Raw genomic sequence first — 20,605 nt, forward strand, 5'->3', positions numbered from 1 at the left:
CATGACCATAAGTAAACATATAGGATTGTGCTGTGATTCTCTAATGAGAGGCAGGTGCATGTAATACATGTAGCATGGCCACAAAAAGGCTTCCCTCCCTTTTATTCAGGCATCTGTCTAACTAGGTAAATGGACTACCTGCTTCAGAGATCAGTCCAAGACTAGCCACTGCAGAGTAAAAGATCAGCAAGGAGAAAATTTGTGAAGTTCTTTTAGAAGGGGTGTGTATGTGCGCATCCATGCATGCATGTGTGCTTGTACACACATTTCTCTTTTCATACACACACACACTCTCTCTCTTTTGGAAGCAAATGCATATTTGAACATTATATTCGGCAATATTTCCCGTCACACACATGAATAATTTGACTAGGTCCTTTGACACAATTGTTCCTGAGCATCTTCTCTGTCCTGCTTCCAAAAGAGCTCCCTGGTATATAGCGGAGCTCCAATGTATGTAGCAAGAAGGAAAATGACTACAGTGACAGTGGTGGAAATCTAGACTCATCTCTGACAAAACACTTTATAGAAAGCATCTTCACTCCTACAGGGTGGCGATACGAGGAGGATTTCTTCTCTGCTCGTATTGCACCTGCAAATTCAGGTCCAGCAGAGCCATTTAGGGTGGTAAGGGGTTTGTCTCAAGCCCCGCTGCCTCTTAACCTGTCTTTAGCAACATCAGTTGCTCATTGTGGTGCTTTTAACCACCATTTTTCAGATAAAATATCTTGGATAAAAACCAAGCTTGATGTAATCAAGGAGCTGGGGATCATCACAGAGGTGTCCATGAATGGGGCTATCTTGGATCAATTTACATTTGTAAGTCCTGATGATGTTTACAGGCTTCTTAGACAGGTGAGAAAAACCACCTGCTCTCTTAATCCATGCCCATCTTGACTGGTAGTCCAGTGGGTGGACGCACTGAGTTAGCTGTTATGCCTTATCATCAATGCTTCCTTCAGAAAGGGTAAGGTTCCTGTCTGCCTGAAGGAAGCTATTGTGTGGCCGCTCTTCAAGAAACCTAACTTGAACCCCCTGGGCATTACAACTGTAGACCAGTCTCAAATATGCCATTTCTTTGTAAGGTGATTGAGTGTCTCTCCAGCTCCAGGCACTTCTGAGTGATACTGTTCTGGATCCATTTCAAACTTTCTTCAGAGCTGGACATGCAGTTGAAACTGCTTTGCTCACTCTGGTAGAGGATATAGGACTCAGAATGTTGTCAATTTTAATCAATCTTGGTTAAATTTCTTTTAAACCACCCAGAACTTACGGAAATGAGATTGTATATAAATATTAAAATAAATAACACAAATGAAATAATATATGTGTTTTTTCTGCATTTCTGATTAGACAATTGCAGCATAAAATCTGGTCAAATGTGAATAATCAATAATTATTACTTTGGTTCAGGTTATGGTTCAAGAGCTGTGAATTATGTAGCTTTGCATCTACATGAAAAGCCAACAAATCACTAGAGAAAAGTGCACACAAGAAAGTGCACACATTTAATTATCTCCGATTAAATGTTGAAGATAGTGGTGTTGCCTGAAAATGATTACCTCTCACTTCGGTTTAGATGCTGGTATAAATCAGTGCTGAAGCATGTAAAGCTTTCACAACACCACCTGAAGATCTACAGCATTTTCCTACACTGTCATCAAAATGGGAATGTCCTTTATAGGTCACAAAGGCTGATATTTTAATAGGAAGAAAATACTGGAATATCAGAGAAGCAGTGTCATAATCCATAGTTGCTGATACAGATGATTCAGTCCGTATTTTGAAATACACCCACAAAATATCAATAAATAAGTAAAAGCTCTCTCCTCTGATGTACCGCAAAATACTGCTGTCATTGCAGGATGTTTTTATAGCACAAAATTAGTCACAGAAAGTAATCAAGAAAGTCTTACATAAAGTACAGACACTAATGTGACACTATTGCATTATATGCACTCTATATATTTTCATATTTGACAAATGTTTATACAGCCATGACTATAATTTTATTCCTCCATTTTCAGATTTTCATGCCATTGAATAAATTGCAGCAGAAAGAAGCAGATGGAAAAAGCAGTCAAATTAATTTTACACATATTATAACGGTACCAAACTTTGTCAAAATATCTATTAGGTAAAATAAGATTATATATAATATTATTAACATATGCATGGCAAACACACATTGACCAATGATCAGTTGCTCTATATTATAGGCCTTCTGGGTTTAAGGGATCTCTATTCCAACTGGTCACATAAAACTAGTTTACTAGTAATATACTGTACAGAAAAAGGTTATTAAATTGCAACAGTATTCTGGATTAGTTAGAATTAAAATTGGGGAAGTGGATCTCAAGTAGGGATTAGAGAACCAGTGATATTTATGCTCGCCTAACTTTTCTAAAAGTCACTCCAAAGCTTGTTTCAGTTTAATCTCATTTTTAACTTTGACTAGGTTTTCAGGTCATTCAATCAGGAAGTGCATGCACATTTTTAACAGGAAAATGTGTATTTTTTTCCCTCATTAACTAAAGCATGAAAATGTGGAACTATTTTAAATACCAGTTTTTCATATTTGGAGATTGGAGAACATTTCTTGAAAAAAGTACTCATGTATACATTTGGAATTGCAAATGGCACATATTCAAATAATTCACAATTTGAAATAAATCTGTGTACATTTCTAGTCTCAATAAAAATACATAGGCTTGCATAACTGCCCTCTGAATTCTGTTGCTTTTGAGGTATGTACAGCTGTTCTATTCATTTCTATTAAAGAACAAATATGATATAAATTAACTTATTCAGAATACTCTTTTATGCATTTGTTTCATTCCAAACTTGTTAGTTTATTATGGTTTTGCCAACTGCAGACAGGTCAATTTAAATCACAGGGAGAGCAAGGGAAGTTTAACTTAAATGCATTTTAGGAAAAAATGTCAAATAATTCAAAATATTTTCAATTCTTACAGTACTTAGCCTTTTCAATCTATTCTATTGTGTTTCTTCTGTATTAATCCCACAAGCCAATATATTTCCAATCAGCTTACATTTTCAGTTGTGGTTATCTAGTCTGAGCATTTTATGAGTGAATGCTATGCTAACTTAGTGCTTGAATGTATCACATGGCCATCTCTCCCTTGGAAACTTTCTGTTAGCACAGGAGATATTTAGATAGGTGGAGAGTAGAGGGAAGCATTCAGCACAGTAGGTAAAAACCAACACCAGGGTAAACAGGGCTCTGCATGGCAGCTATTTGGACAAATTAATGCCTGCCAAAGCTCTATCTCTTGGGCTAGCAGAAGCACATATGTGACCAAGTTTCCTTCTGCACAGAAATCTAGGCCTCCACATCATGCATTCAGACAAAATGGGTGCCACCTGCACCCATCTTCCTTGGTCTTTGTATTATGTATTATGCAACTTATGTTTCAGTTATTACACACGTTTTCCTTCTGCAATTTGCTTTGCAGAAGGAAAAAGAAAGGAAAGAAGAAAAGCAACTGACTTTGCTTTTTTTTATTAAAAATATTCTCGTTAAGATGCAGGACTCTGGTGTTATTCTTGGTCATTAAATATTCTAGCACTTAGGCCATTCCTGTTTTATTGTTTTGGTTTTTTCCAATACCAAAGACTGAGGGCCAAAACATATTTTATATGTGTATATGTACATCTTGTATTAAGAGAAAACCTTAGGTATGGGATGGTTGTTGTTGTTTGTTGTTGTTAGTTGCAAAGTTGTGCCCAACCCACCGTGACCCCATGGACAACATTCCTCCAGGCCTCCCTGTCCTCTACCATCCCCCGGAGTCCACTTAAGCTCACACCAACTGCTTCAGTGACTCCATCTAGCCACCTCATCCTCTGCTGTCCCCTTCTTCTTTTGCCATCTATTGTTCCCAGCATTAGGCTCTTCTCCAGGGAGTCCTTCCTTCTCATTAGGTGGCCAAAATATTTGAATTTCAATGGGGTGGTATAGAAGCTAAATAAACAAATAAATTTTAAGTAGGGTATGTGCACAGCCTTTGATCTGTACTGGGACCCTAGAACAGGGAGTAGGAAGCCTTAAAATCTGGATCAGATATGGCACACACACTATAGAGTAAATATTAAAAGAAGTCATAGCTGCTATACACATTTAAAACAAGTTTGGTTTAGTCCTGCAGTACTGCCTAAGCAGAGTAGCTAAAGAGAAAGGATTTCATAAAAACTAATATTTTAGTAGTGGCAGTAAAAACCTAGGGAATTGCAACTTTTAAATATGTAATTTATAAATTTAAATAAATATGTAATTTATTGATTACATATCCAATTACCAGCTGAGCATGAGTAGTATTATCTTCAGATATGTAGTTCTTGTTCAGAGGAATTACACAACAGTAACAGTAGGGGAAGTGCAAAACTCAGACCAGGAACATGAGGGCTGCTAAAGTAACAAGATTTTCCTCCTCCTTTTACCTGTAAATAGCGCTGTCCTGTTTGCTGATTATGGCTTTTAAATCCGTGAGTTGAAGAAAACGGTCATGGAAGTAATGCAGGTGCAATATGCACACTAACAGAAAGGAGGTTGGAATAAAGATGCGGGTAAACAAATCTGCAACAGAAAATTGCTCTAAGCCAAGATCCTTTAGTCTGAAATAAAAAAGAATACAAATGACAGCTGACTTAGCTGATCAAAATTCATTGCACAAAGTTTTAGATCTGTGAAAAAGCACATTCTCTTCTGGTTGGAAAACAAATAGTGTGACTGTGTTGTTAAAGAATATTAAATTCTGGAGTTATTAATTAAGTCCCCACAGTGCAGTCTGGTCATATATTTAGACCTTGTAAGGAACACCTTTCTTAAAATTCACAATGAAACATCTTGTGTTTTGACTGTGTGTGTTCTTTTTTTTAAAGTAACAGATGAATTTGAGCATTTATAGAAGTTATCCAGAGACCACTCTTTGTTTGCCACAGCAGGCAGATGGTATGTATGTGTGTATATATTTAAAGTATTTACAGGCTGTCCAATAACAAAGATTCTCCAGGTAGCTTAAAATGTATCACAAAAATTAAGAATAATGATATAAAAATGTAATAAAAACAAACAAACAGCAAGTAAGAACGAATCACTTAAATAAGAGAGGAATAAAATCCACAGAACTAAGTCCCACAACAGTTTAAATGGCCTGAAAAAATAAGGTTTTTGCTCACCACTGAAAGCACATTAAATCAGTTACCAGGCAGGTCTCTCTAGCTAGGGTAGCCTACCCCTAATCTGGTACCCTCCAGATAGATGTTGAGAATTTCAGTCCAAACCAAGTCCATGAAGGAGAAGGAAAGGGCTACCACTCAGAAACCTCTATTTTGTGAAGAACTAATAATACCATCATTCATTTGTTCAGGTAAAAGAAGAGCCAATTAACAGAAAATACTCACTGTTCATCATTCATTCCGGTCATGTTTTTCCACAGTGTAGGAAATGATTTAAACTGATAAGTATAGATGAAAACAAGCACTAGCATAGTGTAAAACACCACTGACATCCAAAAATATTTTAGAATTTTCCGCCACCATTCATAGTGCACCTGGGAACCAGAAATTAAAATATTATCTTTTAATTCACTTCATAAACTTTTTGCAAGCCCCAAAATTGCTTCCATTTTGATTCAAATGGGGCATGGCTATTTTAACAATTTTTCTAAGCACGTCTGATGCATCCATTTGTCAGGTTGCACTGAACTGGCTTTTGCTATGGTTTTTGAAAGATGTGGATAAGATTACTGAAGAGCCGCGGTTGGCATTTTGCTGTGCCAGAGAATAAATGTTAGCTGAAGAAACTGGGGTCATTAACTTCAATACAAAATATAGTACCAATAACATTGTAGAGACAAACTACATTTTGTTTGTTCGATAAGATAGCCCAATTACATGCTGCAAATCTGAAAAGGTACTTTTAGAAGTTCCTGTTAAAGGTGCGGAATATTAAATTTGGACCAGAAACATCTTCACTGAATGTATTGATGATCTATGTATAGCTGTTAAAACTTCACTCTAGGAATACCAGCGGAGACCAGGTTCATGTCCAGAAAGGAGAGATTAACAAGCCTTCAAATTCTCTTGAGCTTGGGCAAACCCAAGAAAAGCACCTTGCTTCCATCCTGTTTATGGAAAAATCAGTGGAGTTGTAAAAATTCCTATCAAAAACAATGCAAGTGAAATTCTCACTTATCTGATTAGACATACTCAGAACACTGCATGTGATGAGGACTGTCCTACCCTTCAAGAATTAACCTAAGAGGTACTGTTACAGCTTTTCCACAGTCATATTTAATTTGTGTCTGTGGTCACTGGGAGAGACTTCCAATTGCTCTGGAATGCTATCTGCACGCTGATGATAGCAAACTCTTATTTTTCCCTAAAATCAAATCTATTAGCACTGATAATGCTCTGGACTAATATCTGAATATGGCAAACAGATATGGGGTTGTAACCATCTAAGAGAGAATTGATTATGATTGTTAGTATGTGGGGCACCAGAATTACTTGCCCTAGAGGGAATTACACTTTTCCTTAAGTAACAGAACTTCAGTGAGCACGTACTCCAGCATATGCCTTTTCCACTTGATTCACAGATTAGCCAGATTAACCAGAATGACACCAACCTTCGATGGTTCTAGACTACCAGAATCCTGAGGCAATCCTTCATTTCTGACATGGGCAAGCTCACCCCTCCTGCCTTTAGGCCAGTCAAATTCCCACCCAACCCTGCGGCCTTCTCTCCAGTCTGGGTAATAGGCACCGCCACCCCTGTGTCTTCCCTGCTCCTTCTTGTAATTCAAGCTAGGGCCGCTGACACCGCCACTGCTACTCCGACAGACGGCGGCCACCGCAGGACCGGGGACGCTGCTAGCCTGTGGCTCCTCCACCTGTGCTGGAGAGTTCTCTGTGGGCCAAGCCTTTGTCCCCCCTCCCCCCCGGTGTGGGTGGCAGCTTTTTTGTATTTATACATGGGATTTTAATGATTGTAAGCCGCCCCGAGGCAGCATATAAGCTGTCTAAATAAATAATACAGAACAGATATGCTCCATTTGCCTGAGTCTCCCATGCAAATATGCTGTGGTATTCTGTAGCAGATTAAGTTTCCAAACCATCTTTAAAAGCTGTTCCAAGTGTGTATACAACACACACACACACACACATTCCGTATATTATATCCTAAGAACATTAACACACAGAAGTGCCCCATAAGACACTGTTTATAAGTCAATCTTCCTTGGAATTTTGCCTAACAGATCACATGCACATATGGGTTAATTTTTATGATCCCACCGATTAGGATGCACATGTAATTCCACTGAATCCACTGTATTTTTATGGTGGCACTTCCAGATTGTATAGCTGTTATCATTTCAGTATTAAGCAGCTAGCAGAAGGTGATCTCTGAGCAGGAGAAGCCATCAGAAGACAAGTCTTCTTGCCACGAAGTGACCAGAAGAGCATCCACGAGGCAGCATTCACAGGGTTCAACCTGGTGCTCTCCAGACTATAATTCCCATTAGCCCCAGCCAACATGAGCAAGTATCAAGGGTGGAAGTAGTCCAAAACATCTGGAGGGTACCTGGCAGCTCTATGATAACCAGCAAACGCTAGATCTTGCTCCCGTATCAGAGCAGATGCTTGTCTGGAAACCGACACTTGGGAAGTGTGCGCTTGCTGAGCCAACCAACAGGTTTGGTGAGACACTGACTCTTATTGTGCTAAGAGAAATGTGCTACATTGCTTCATTCTGCATCGTTATAACATCCCAGCTCTATACTACAGGGTTTCTTTTATTTCTAGCCAATTTCTTTCTTAGAATGGCAGTATCAATTTGACAAACTATAATATGGTAAACTGTATAAAGCTAAAACCTGTAATGAAACATAAACATATCTAGTTATACCAATATACAATGAACACAGTTGTAGGAAATTGGATTTTGTATTACTTACCTGATACAGGACTACACAGAACAAGAACAGCATCATATAGATGATCTTGTACATGACAATTTTCCCCTCAAAGCTGACAAAGAAGAACATTCCTCCACAGACATAAATCCAGTACTTTACGAACATAGCCATCACCAGATTTCCTAGAACTTTCATTACATCTTCTTCTTCTTCTTCCTCAGGTTCCTTTTCCTCCTCCTCATCTTCCTCCTCCTCCTCCTCTTTTTGGGATACCTCTTCATCATCTGGTGATTCCTCTTCTGCAAATACAAAATGCAAGTTAGTTTAACTTTGCTCAGTACATAAAGTGGTACCTCAGCTCACAAACTCAATCCATTCTATGACTCTGGTCCCGACCCAAATTGGTCATGAGCCAAGTCAAATTTCCCCATAAGGTTCAATGTAAATAAGATTAATCCATTCTGTAAATATTTTTTTTAATCACAGAAAAGACAGGCACGATCACAGGCATGCTGGTGGGGGGAGACAGGCACGATTGTTGTCACGCTCGTGCAGGAAAGATGGATGTGATCTCAGCCATCTCCCCATCCCCCCAGCATAATCGCAGCCATCTTCCCACTCTCCCGAGTACAACCGTGATCACTCCTGTCTTCCCAGCACAAGCGTGACCACGATCGTGGCCATCTCCCCACTCAGGGGGGGTGGAACCTCACCCAATGCGGAGTTCGCGACCTGAGTCAAAATTTTTATGAAATTTTTGTGTGCAACCCGATTTGGTCGTGAACTGAGGGGTTCACGAGCCGAGGTACCACTGTATTACATTGTATTCCAGTATTGGTAACCTGCCCTCTCCCTGTATTTGATTGTGCATCTGATTCTTCCTACCTGAATGCAGTATTTATCACAATGAATTAATTGTCTTTTACTCAGTGAGAGCGTCTTGAATTCTTTTTCAGTCTTTATTAACTACCTCTCCAAGGTGGTGTCTTTTGTAAATTTGCTTAGCAACCCACTTAGTTCTTCATTAGAGCCTTTGTAGGCAACAGTAGGCCCAGTTCCAAACCAAAAGGCATTGCACTTCTTGCTTCTTTCCAGGATGACGATGAGCCAGTGATGAGCACTCTTTGAGTGCAATTCTTCAACCAACATCAAATCTACCTAACAGCAGCAGAACTAGAAGCATTAACATCTGAATTAAGTTGAAGTGTGTATTCACCTTTTTCTTCACTCTCTTCAGCTCCAACTTTGACCTCTGATAAAACAACTTCCTTTAATTGCAAAGCTTTTCGTTCAGTGAGGTGCTGCCTAAGCAGTAGCCAGAAAGTAATTGCAAAAAGAATCTAAACAGGAATTGAAACACAACAGGCAAAGTTTAGGGTTACTATTTAATTTTCACAAACCGATAGAACTATGTCTTATCTTTAGTGATGAGTAACATGGCGCATGATGGAAATAATTCAGGGTAACTGGATTATGTTACTTAACATTTCCCAAACATCTGCCAACATACAAATGGGCTATGTATGGATATGGTCCTAAAGATCTCCCACTGCTAAGTGTTTGTATTCATTTTGCATATAAATGAATAAATAAATGCTGGGATATAAATGGAATGCTATAGTAGTACTAGTAATTTGAATGGAGTGAATATATATACTCTGCTCATTCAATTTCTCACAAGACAAAATGTCATACACACAAATGACTCTTGAACAAACAGGAGCAGTGCCAGGTTTGAAGAGGCCTTGGACAAAAAAACAAAAAGTGTGTTGTTTGTTGGTATGTTGTTGTTGGTGGTGTTTGTGTTGCTGTTTTTTTGTAAGTGATCCAGATATTCTGGTATTGAATGGCATATAAAACATTAAATAAAGTATCTTCCACACATACTCTGGGCAGCTAAACCTTCTTTCCATCCATGTGCACTGGTTTCATTGCTTGCTTTTTTGCTGTACCTCCCCCAGTCCAGCTCTCAAATTGTACAAGGGAACAGACAAGTCTATTTTTCTATATGGGAACTTTGCTACCTTACATAGCTAAAAACTTCTTGGTGGGGGGCGGGGGGGGGAGAGGGGAACCTTAAATGGATTGTTGGTGCAGATCTGTAAAACTTGCATTTGTGGATCCTGCCGCAACACCAGCTATACTTGCCAAGCTTTGTTCCACTCTTTTGGTAAGGTTCTTCCTTTAAGTTACAATCATTGAAAGAAATTTGGTATTTTTAAAGACTGGAAAGGCATGTGCAACATGCAACATTTATACACACAAACGGTGGCGAGGAGCGCTTTCTTTCAGCTTCGGCTGATCCATCAGCTGTGCCCCTACCTGGAGTACGACTGCCTGGCGACAGTGACACATGCGTTAGTGACTTCCTGCCTTGACTTCTGTAACGTGCTCTACGTGGGGCTACCCTTGAAGACGGTCCGGATACTTCAATTGGTTCAAAATAGAGCTGCCAGGCTGCTGACGGGGACTGGGCGTTATGTTCACATGACTCCAATCCTCCGTCAGCTTCACTGGCTTCCCATTGAAGTCCGGACCCAATTCAAGGTGTTGGTGATGACCTATAAAGCCCTAAACGGCTTGGGTCCTGGTTACCTGAAGGAGCGCTTACATCCATATATGCCCGCCCACCCCCTGAGATCAGTGGGAGAGGCCCTTCTCCAGGAACCCTCCGTGAAGGAAATTAGGAGGGTAAGTACTCAGAGGAGGGCTTTCTCTGCGGTGGCGCCCAATCTATGGAATGCTATTGTGAGCTGGAGAAGGTGCAAGAAAGAGTGAGGCTACATCATTTGATACTTCATAGACTGGGAAATGGCAATGAAGCAGGACATGACATGGCCTTATAAAGTTATGCATGATGTGAAGAGAGCAGATACATTTTCTTCCATCATTTATCTTATGAAAACTCATTCAGTGAAGCAGGGGCTGTAGATCTAGAACAGATAAAGAACTGGCACACAAAGTATCATGATTGTATTGTATTTATATTCCACTTTTTTTTCTTTGAAGGAACCCAACACAGTATACATAAGCCCTCCTGCTTTCCATTTTTTCCTCACAACAAACTGTAAGGCTGTAGGTTAGGGTGAGAGGGACCTGACTGGTCCAAAGTCACCCAGGGACCTTCAAGGCCATGTGGGGACTAGAATCCAGATTTCCCAGGATTCTAGTCCAATACTCTAAGCACCACACCACACTGGTTGTCACAGATGGCATCACTGTCACAAGATGTGGTGAGAGTCACTGGCTGAGATGGATTTAAATTGGGAACAATGGCTATTCATTATGATGGCTATCAAATCAAAGACAGAATACCCCTATATTCCAGTTATGGGGATCAACCATAGCAGTGGCCTCTTTACATTAAAACTGGCCTCTTTACTTTAAAACTCTGATTACGGGCTTTCTGGTTGTATCTGGTTTCCCTTTTTGCCAACAGTGTGCAATGAATGCATTAGCATCATCCTTTTTACTTGTGATCTTTACTTCCTATTACATAACAGCTAAAGAAGAAAAGCAGAGTTGGACTCTTTGTTTTTCGAAGGAATGCATAATTTGGCATGGACTTCCTGAGCCCAAAATTCTTCCCTAAAAGACATCTGAGAACATGAGACCTCTTTCTCTCCAAAGTGACTTTGCAGGATGGTCATACTTGCTTTGTATTAGGAATTACAAAGAAAATATTTGGTTTGCATATTCACACGAACAAATCTAATTAATACTTCCCAAACTAATACAGGAACAAGAATGCAATTATCCTTCAGTTTTTGAACTTTTCCAAGTTTTATAGTGTAGTTCCCCAATAAAAATGCATACAGAAAACATACACATATTTTTACATTTTGGAAAATAGCATGTATAAAAGGTATCTATTTGGGGAAATGACTTGTAAGAATGCAATCTTAGGATGGTCAGACACAAAAATGCACACAAATTTTATGTGTACAAAAATAAATACCATTTGTCACACATACTTAAAAAAAGTCCCCACAATTTGATGCAGATATGTGATAGAACTAAATCAAGCACAAATGTTAGAGAAAGTGGAACTGAGATTCATGCATTCCTACTTTTTACACATAGAAATTTGTTAATGTATTTTCTTTTTAAAATATTCAGAATAATTTATTTTGAATCAATAGTCAATAGCAAAGATGTTAACCAAAGGTCTCATGGAATTCACCTTCAAAGCAGGTACTCATATCAATACTGCTGTTCTCCTTTCTGAAAGGGAAAGATAAGCACACTTTCCCTAAGACTGGATCTCATTTCTATTTCCCTTTTCTCTTTTATATATTCTAATGCCTACACTGGATGTTTGCATTTTTAAAATATCCCAAAAGAGCCATGCCTTCTATAAAGAGACTCATTTCATGTTTGGTAGCACACATTTTGAAAACACAATAAAGGAAAATATGTTCAAAATGAAAAATATGATCCATTTATCTGCCTTTTCCTATTGAAGGCAAACTTAAATGTTGCTTGAATCCACATAGCATCTTTTACCCAGTGGAATACACCCTCCATCATTACAGTGTGTACATATAATTCTTTTGTTCATACTATAATTTAATATTCCTGATAGTTGTTAGTTTCAGATAAGACATTTTACAAAGCACCTTGGTTTACAGCAAAGTTGCTGGCAATATACAAAAGCAGTTAAATCCTTTGAGAGATATTTATAACATCAATGATAGAAAGCATACAATATATCTAACAGAACCTCTGGACCATTTAATCTGTTTTAAGAACGCTAATGCTACCTTTGAGAGTACATAATATAATGTTTGCTCATTTTCACATTCATTATGAATTAAGGAGTAGCCAGCAGGGAGTAAGCAGTAGGGAATTCACTGTGAGAGAGAATCTAGTGCATCATAATGAAGGTGCTTAGGCCAGTGAAACAAAAGAAAAATACAATACACATTTCTTTTATGGGATCCAGGAAGTAAGTTCAGTTACTCTGTGCCAACAATCCATTGGAAAAGATCCTGCTAAATGTAATTAATAAGACAAAAGAATGTTCTTGGCTTTCCCCAAAAGTTGCTCCTTAAGGGTCAGATAACCCTCAATCAGAAGTGAAAATTATCAGATATGCCAGTACCAGAATGATTTAAGCATACACACTCACATAAATGTCTTTTAGATGTCATAGGTTGGATCTTTCTCTTTTAAATTCCCCCTCTCATTAGGACTACTCCTGCTTGAATCTGTATGAACTGAAGACCCCATGGAAGAATATCACTTAACTTTGTAAAACATTACTTACTTTTGATGCTAATTCTGTAGGAGCTTTCCGTTCTAGAAATCCTGAAACCTGAGGAAGTTCATCATCGTTCAGTTCAATGCTCCATATATATTGTAATGTTAATAACAGGTTTCCATAAGTCACCATAAAAGGTGAACTGATCATAGCGTATTTCCTTCGGTCACGCAGCATCCAAAGTATACATGACCATATCAGCATCACAAAGGTTAACCAACTGTGGTAAGTAATACTCCAGGCCTCAAAAAATAATCAAAAAGAAGAGTAGCGGTCATTACAACAATAACTTAGTTGATGAGTCAGAACAGTATATGGCATTTTAGCCATTTAAGGCCAATGGCAGTTTGTTTGTTTATTGGATTTTTATCCTGCCCCCCCCCCTTATCCGTATCCCTTGTGAGAGATCATACGAGCTGTCACTAGCTGTAGGAATGATACCACAAAACTTGTTGAAAACTTTTTGTGGGTGGGTGGGGGGATTTTGCTTAAAGCATCAAAATCATCAAATTCATCAAATTCATTTTTTCTTGATTTTTCATCAGCAGAAATTTTACATTAGGTATCTCATAATTCAGCAGTGATGGGTAAAGTTCAAAGCTAACAGATGCACGTACAGCAAATAACATCTAATACCATTCATCTCAACAAGAAAGATTCTTTCTCAAAATGCTAATTTGTTTTCTCAGCTTTTATGATCTAATTATACCAGCATAGTTTTCTGCTAATCCCAACATGCAATGGATCTACATATTGGATAAAACATGCAAGTGATACTGAGTTCACATATAGACAACTGTTTAAAAACTTCTTTTTTAAAAACTTCTGATTTTAAAGAGGAATGGTCATGAGTTACAAGGCTTGTATCTGTGGTCAGAAAATAATATTGTCCTTGACAACTTTCCTATGACTTTGAAATGAAACATAAAAGTGTTTGAACATGTGAATTCAAGTTTAAAAATTGGTTGGATTTTTTGAACAGCATACTTTGGCTTTTCACAACAAATTTAATCCCTTGTACTTCCTACTACCACAATAAGAAACATAAGCTGAGCATAGCACTATTTATAAACTACATCAGATAAAAGCTGGATTCGTACAACATGGCAGCCCCCATTATACATTGAGGAAGGTTTATTGTTGAATCGTTCATTGTTGTGTTGTGTGAACCTAGCCAGGTTTGTTCATTATAAACAACCCACAAAAAGAATCCATGGTTTGTTGCTGGATTGTGAACTTACGAGCTGTTCGTAGGTTGTTCGTGGTTAGGGTTTGTTATAGCACACAGCGACCTGGGTTTGCACAATACAAGAGCCCATGTCGCAAAAGCAACCCTTGAGTAGGCTATGTGAATCCAGTCAATGATACACTATATTGCCAATAATTCGGGTTCTAGACCCTGTGCTACAATATTCTAAGGGACCCTAGAGAAGAGGTGCAGCATAATATGAGGATAAGTTTCATTAGTTAAGCATGCTAGCTTGTGATGCTAGTCAGAGATGATACATTTGAACTACAAGAACATGTCACTCCCTTGAACACACACACGGGTATCATTTTATGCTGAACCTCCTGCAAACAGGTTATTTAACCTACCATCATGGCAATCAAAGCACACACATAACTTTGTTTCATGATAAAATGAAAAACTGTGACCATTGCATGAACTTTAGAATTTTTTTCTTCTTCAATATTTTCTTCCTCCTCTTCCTCCTCCTCTTCTTCCTCCTCTTTCTTTTCTAAGAAAATAAAAATAATCATATGAATTGCAAAATCCAGCAAATACTATGCTGGATCTAATGGCTTCTTGTTCATCTTTTGTTAACAGGGCCGCTTTCTGTTCATGGAAAAGAACCTTTGAGTGGAAACCATGAGTTCTTCATGAAGTTTTACATTAGAACACAGAGATCGCTTATTTCCAGTCTGTACATATTCACTGTTACTCCAATTCCTTCCCATTTCTGCAATAATTTGCAAATGTTTAAATATTTAAAATATGCATGAATTTTCCTATTTGTGCGTTTAGCACATTTTCTCTCAGGTACACATTTACAAACTACTTTATCCTAAAATATGTATTTTATATTCATTTTGGTACTTCTGAAATAAGAACTGCATCAAAAATGCTTAGAAAGGTATGGGATCCAAAGAATAACCACATTCTGATCCATATATTAAATGTGGGTGGGTGGACCTGGAAATTCAGGTCAAATTGTAGTCCTATGTTGCTTTCAAAAAAAAAAAAAAAGTATAACATATTATTTATTTGTAAGTACACAGCTACCTTCGGTCCTATCAGATACAAATGAGTACCAGAGCTATTGGGCCAGTAGCTGTATCATTACTATCTGTATTTCAGGATAGCAAACACTCAGGCATCTTTGCTATATGGAAATTCACTGGACTGGAAATAGGCAGTAACTTCAAAATAGTGTTAAAGTGGTAATTACTGCAAGAATCAGGATAATGCTAGCTATTTGCTACATTGCACTTGCCTTTGTAAGCATATCCATATTTTGTTCTTTCTTGATTGGAAAAGCTGAACTCAATTATAAATTCATTGCAGTTGCACATTAAAACCTTGCAGAGTATCATAATATCCTTCTATGCCAAGAAACTCAAGAAAACGAAACAAACATTCAGTGCGCAATCAGTGCTTAAGACCTTCTCAATGGGGGGAGTTAGAAGGGTTATGGGCAAGAGCAGGGCATTTTCAGTCACAGCCCCAAGGAAATGGGCCAGAGAATGTATAAGAAGAGCTTAGGCAGACATCATGGGCCTGGCTTTATGCTCTGTTTTTAAGCAACATGCGGCTGGTTTGTCTGTTTTTCATGGTGCTTTAGGCTGTTTTTTTAAAATCTTAACTAAACACTTTAGCTATATTTATGCAAGTGAACAGAAAGCCTGCCACATACTTTTAGAAAAAGAGCTGATATGGGATGGATGGATGGATGGATGGATGGATGGATACATAAAAAGAATTCCCAAGAAGTTGTTGCTACTACCTGAGTCATCAACTGATGGGTCCCATTTGTACTGTGGTCTGGAGTACATATCTGCCTTGGCAGGCCCATTCTCTATGGGACGCAAAGAATGTTTGTTGCGATAATCAAAATCAACAGGTGTACCATTCACAGTCACCAAGAGGACCTGTTGAGTAAGAATTAGAGAAAGGGAATCCTTTTAAAACATATGTTGTATTAGAGCAATCACTTCTATTACTTTTCTTATTAAAAGTATCAGTGATGCCTCAATTATGAATTTCCTTACAATTTTTTTTAAAAAATCACAAGCTCAGGATGGAATAAGTGTGCCATCAAAAAACCAAACTATTTTAGCAGACCAAGTCTGAAAGATCTGGCTTAAACACCCTTAATTATACTTTTTGTTTCAAAGTTTGTGCTGTGGTCGGGTGCATAGTAAGCTATACAAAAAATAATCAAAAGTCAAGGAGCCTCCTTGTGCTTATTCAATGGCCAGATGCAAAATATTATTTCATTTGTTTCAACCCATCCTGGACCCAGCCTCTCAGCCATCAAACTGAAACTCTTTGTTCAAAGAGTAGGCAAACGTGGTTCATTCTTTCTGCTTGAGCAGTTCTCACCTTGGTGCGTCTCAGCAGGGAATATAAACCTAGGATCAGGGTCTGTTTGAATACAATTTCTCTGGCCTGGTGCACCCCCCCCCCCCGCATTTCCAGGGCCAGAATTCGTCACTCTCCTGTTCATTTGGCCAAACCTCATTTAGTTCATATATCCAGAAAAAGAGAAAGAGTGCATGCACAAGCCCTTAACCCTGTGAAAAAGCACCCCAATGAGTTTAGGGCTGCGTTCCATGCATAACACAGCCTGCTAGCATTATTCTGCCTGGTAATGGCCCACAACTGGCATGAGTTGCTGGTTCTGCATCTCAGAGTATGGAATTAGTTCCACAGAAAGCGTAGAATCTGTTTTCAACCTCATCTGCGGTGGCTGTGGGGTTCCTAATGACAACATAGCCTCCATTTGATCTCCCCGTCCTTATTCACTAGAAACCTTTCTTTCAGACATCTGTGGAGAATGTGGCACAATCTTCATCCACAAGGCTAGAGCAACTTGAGGTCATTGCAGAATTTTTGCAATATGGAACAAAGGTGAGAAATCCAATGATAGTCTGTGGCCCACAGGATTTCTAAATTCCGTAGTTCCTTGCCCTCCCAAATCAAGTAATTTCAGTTGTTCCTGCTTTACTTCCTTTCCTTTCCATTTCTGCCTCCTATGACTCACCATTTTCACCAAGCTTGGGCTACTTTGGTCATATAACTGCTTTGCCATTTTCATGGTGTCATCTTTCTTATCTGGCTAAGATTATTTGGTAAATATTAATTATCTATCTTTATCTTTTTTAATATCTTTCCAAGGTGGGCCTACTAGAACTGATTTACCACTTGCTGTAGTATGGGGTGTGTACAGTAATCAAGACTTATCAATGTGTATGTGTGTGTTTTTGAAAACAAAAATCTGTAGAAAATAAACTTCATGGCCACAATTAGTATTTGAACCAAGTTCCCTGTATAAGAAGTAGCTATGCCTCATGTTAGGAGGGTGCAGTGGATAAGTCTATTATGTATACAACATACCTCTGGTCTAAGGTCCCCTAGAATCCCACCGGGCACAACCTATGCATACATGGCAGTGACATGACTGTGGGGATGAGGATACACAGCAACACAAGGTGGTGTATAATTTATAAAATGATTTGCCGTACTAAGAACATTTAAATGGAAATAAATTCCCCTGCAAACAGTGAAATCTGTTCTTCTAAGGAATTCTGCTTTGTGGACTAAAAGAAGGAAGAGTTATTTGCCCAGAGCATCAGCAGCAGTCAAGAACAGAGCAAGAATAAAATGTATTTCCTCCTGAGTCCCTTCATTATGCCTAGATATAACCAAAACCCACTGTCCAAATTCAATGCAAGGATGAGACCATGTACTAACATCAGGTGGCTTGTGTTCCTCTTGAGTCATTGTCAGAAGCTGCAAAGCAAGGCAAGAAGAATTTATTAGCTGAGCAGTATAGCTGAAGCTTAATCTATTCTTAAGAGTGTTAGGTTTTAGCCTGAAAGCTGACCACTTGCTCTGAGGAAAGTGCTAATTACTGCATGCATGTATACCAGGCACATAAGCTGGAAAGATGCAGGCCTGCAGCAGATGGGTAACCACATGTGGAACTGGAGCAAAGGGCTGGAGTTGGTAGCCTTGTCAGTCCCTCCCACCTCTACTTATATTCTATTCCATTATTTTCTATATTGTATGATTATATTATTGATTGGCATTGCACAATAACTACATGCATCTAAATGACAAACAACAAAACAAATAAAGTTACTGTTAGCAAAAATAGTTCTAGCTAAGGGTTTTAAGAAGGAAATCACTAGGGCAGTATCCAATGGTGCTGTTCTGCAAACTTAAATCACACTAGCAAAATGCCACTGAATCTTTCTATTGTACAAGTGTTAATGCATTGTGTTACACACTGTGTGGAACCTAGTTTCCACTATTGGAACTACTGACTACTGGACCAACACAGTTGCATTCTGCCACATGATAGTAACTCCTTCTGTGACTTCCCTTCTATTCCAAGGGACTTTCTGAAATAGACTGGTGAGAATTTCTGTTCAAAGAAAAGAAGTCAAAAGTCCCACTAGATGCACACAAGCTCACCTATACTACAGCATTTAAGTTGATAGGCAATGAATTTGAAAATCTAGCTTCATGAGTACAGTTAAAATGCTAAAATATTGAATAGCACTGTTTTACTGCAAGAAAAACTGCCAAACCATATTTAACTTTTTCAAAACTCACAGCAACACTTAGTCTTCTGTTATGCTTTTGAACAGCAGAACAGACTCATCTCATACATATGAAGAGGGAACAGAACACTACCAATCATTAGCTGGCTAAATTGTAAGGCTACCATTTCGTAACTGGTAGTATAGCATAGTGGCATTTATTCTTCTAAAACTTACTTTTCTCTCATCAGTTCCATAGTGGCTTGCACTCCATAATCTGCGTCTTTGCTTTGCAGACAGTTGAACTTCACTGCAGTCTGTGTCTTCTTCTCTGCTACCAAATTTGTCATCATCAGGCACATCCTAAAGAACCAAAAACAGTGCTAAATTAACAGTGCTAAATTAACTCTAGAATACGTATGACAAAAATTGCCTCACTTCTATTTTATCTTTTAAAAACAAGATTACTTTCTCAGGTGAGTAAGATAACCAGCTCACTAGCCATTAGGCTGTCTCAAAAGTTTATTTTTAAATTTTTTATTTGTTATGTTTACTAAGCCTATTCAATTTTTAGTCCATAGGGAGCAAATACAAACCTAATCATTCACAGCACATATTCAGCAGACTAACTTAAACTACATTACATAGATCATATCTTTAAAATATAAGCCAAAAATAATATAAATCAAATAACATAGCAGCCACATCCATTTCTGTGAGTGTAATGAAAGAAAAGAGGAGCATGTAATTAGCTTAGAATGGAGATCTGCTAAACTGTCAGCAGTATCATTAATCTTTTTTTTCAGTGCAGTTGCATGAATTAATGTTTTCATATTACTTATGTACATAAGTCCAGAAGGGGATGGAATGATATACATTTTTAAACTTTAGTGCACTAGGCACATACATTGTTTGCCTTTTCCCACTTCATTCAAATTTGAATTCATCACAAATAAGTCCAATGAAGTATTAATGACCATGTTATCTTCTCCCCATGTATGTTTGAGTGTATGCACCATGTGCAAGCAACCTCTCTGAGCTTGTGGGAACATCTAGCAATTTAAGAAACTGTTGTGGGCACTACTATAAAGAGTTGCCTGGAACACATCCTCTCAAAGAAGAAAGTAACTTCAAATTCACAAATTCTTTTGTGCAAACCCAAGTTAAGTATTGGCACAACTTGAAAGATAATAATAAAACAAGGTAACAAGGTGCTATCTTCTAAGTTCACTAATACAACCAAGAAAAGCTAGGGTCATGGTTAATATGCTATTCCTACCAACATTCTTTGAAACCTGGTGGATATGCCCGACCGCCCTTTGAGATCTGCGGGAGAGTCCCTTCTCCGGGAACCCTCCATGAAAGAAATTAGGAGAGTAAGTACCCGGAGGAGGGCTTTCTCTGCGGTGGCGCCCAACCTATGGAATTCACTCCCCAAAGAGGGCCGCCTGGCACCGTCGTTACTGGTTTTTCGGCGCCAGGTAAAGACCTTTTTATTTAAACATCATTTCAATTGTTAAAACATATGATCTGGCCTGGGCAACTTCTTCTTCCTTCTCTTTCTCCTCCTATATTTTTATTTTATACTGATAATTTTAATTTCGTATTTGTAAATCAATGTATTTTTTGTATT

At 38.3% G+C, this 20,605-nt stretch overlaps 1 protein-coding gene across 1 annotated transcript in view; it reads right to left on the minus strand.

The window, feature by feature from the left end:
* PIEZO2 (piezo type mechanosensitive ion channel component 2) overlaps nucleotides 1-20,605 on the minus strand; it is a 263,275-nt gene that overhangs the window by 75,429 nt on the left and 167,241 nt on the right. The window contains exons 9-16 of the mRNA XM_044426273.1: nucleotides 19,210-19,335; nucleotides 16,209-16,353; nucleotides 14,800-14,942; nucleotides 13,210-13,446; nucleotides 9,157-9,280; nucleotides 7,980-8,239; nucleotides 5,425-5,573; nucleotides 4,462-4,635 (exon numbers count right to left, since the gene is read on the minus strand). Coding sequence (XP_044282208.1) covers nucleotides 4,462-4,635; nucleotides 5,425-5,573; nucleotides 7,980-8,239; nucleotides 9,157-9,280; nucleotides 13,210-13,446; nucleotides 14,800-14,942; nucleotides 16,209-16,353; nucleotides 19,210-19,335 — 1,358 coding nt within the window. The remainder of the gene's footprint in view (nucleotides 1-4,461; nucleotides 4,636-5,424; nucleotides 5,574-7,979; nucleotides 8,240-9,156; nucleotides 9,281-13,209; nucleotides 13,447-14,799; nucleotides 14,943-16,208; nucleotides 16,354-19,209; nucleotides 19,336-20,605) is intronic.

The sequence above is a fragment of the Varanus komodoensis genome, unplaced genomic scaffold, assembly GCF_004798865.1.
Source record: "Varanus komodoensis strain SLA01 unplaced genomic scaffold, ASM479886v1 scaffold17, whole genome shotgun sequence".
Taxonomy (NCBI): Eukaryota; Metazoa; Chordata; class Lepidosauria; order Squamata; family Varanidae; genus Varanus; species Varanus komodoensis.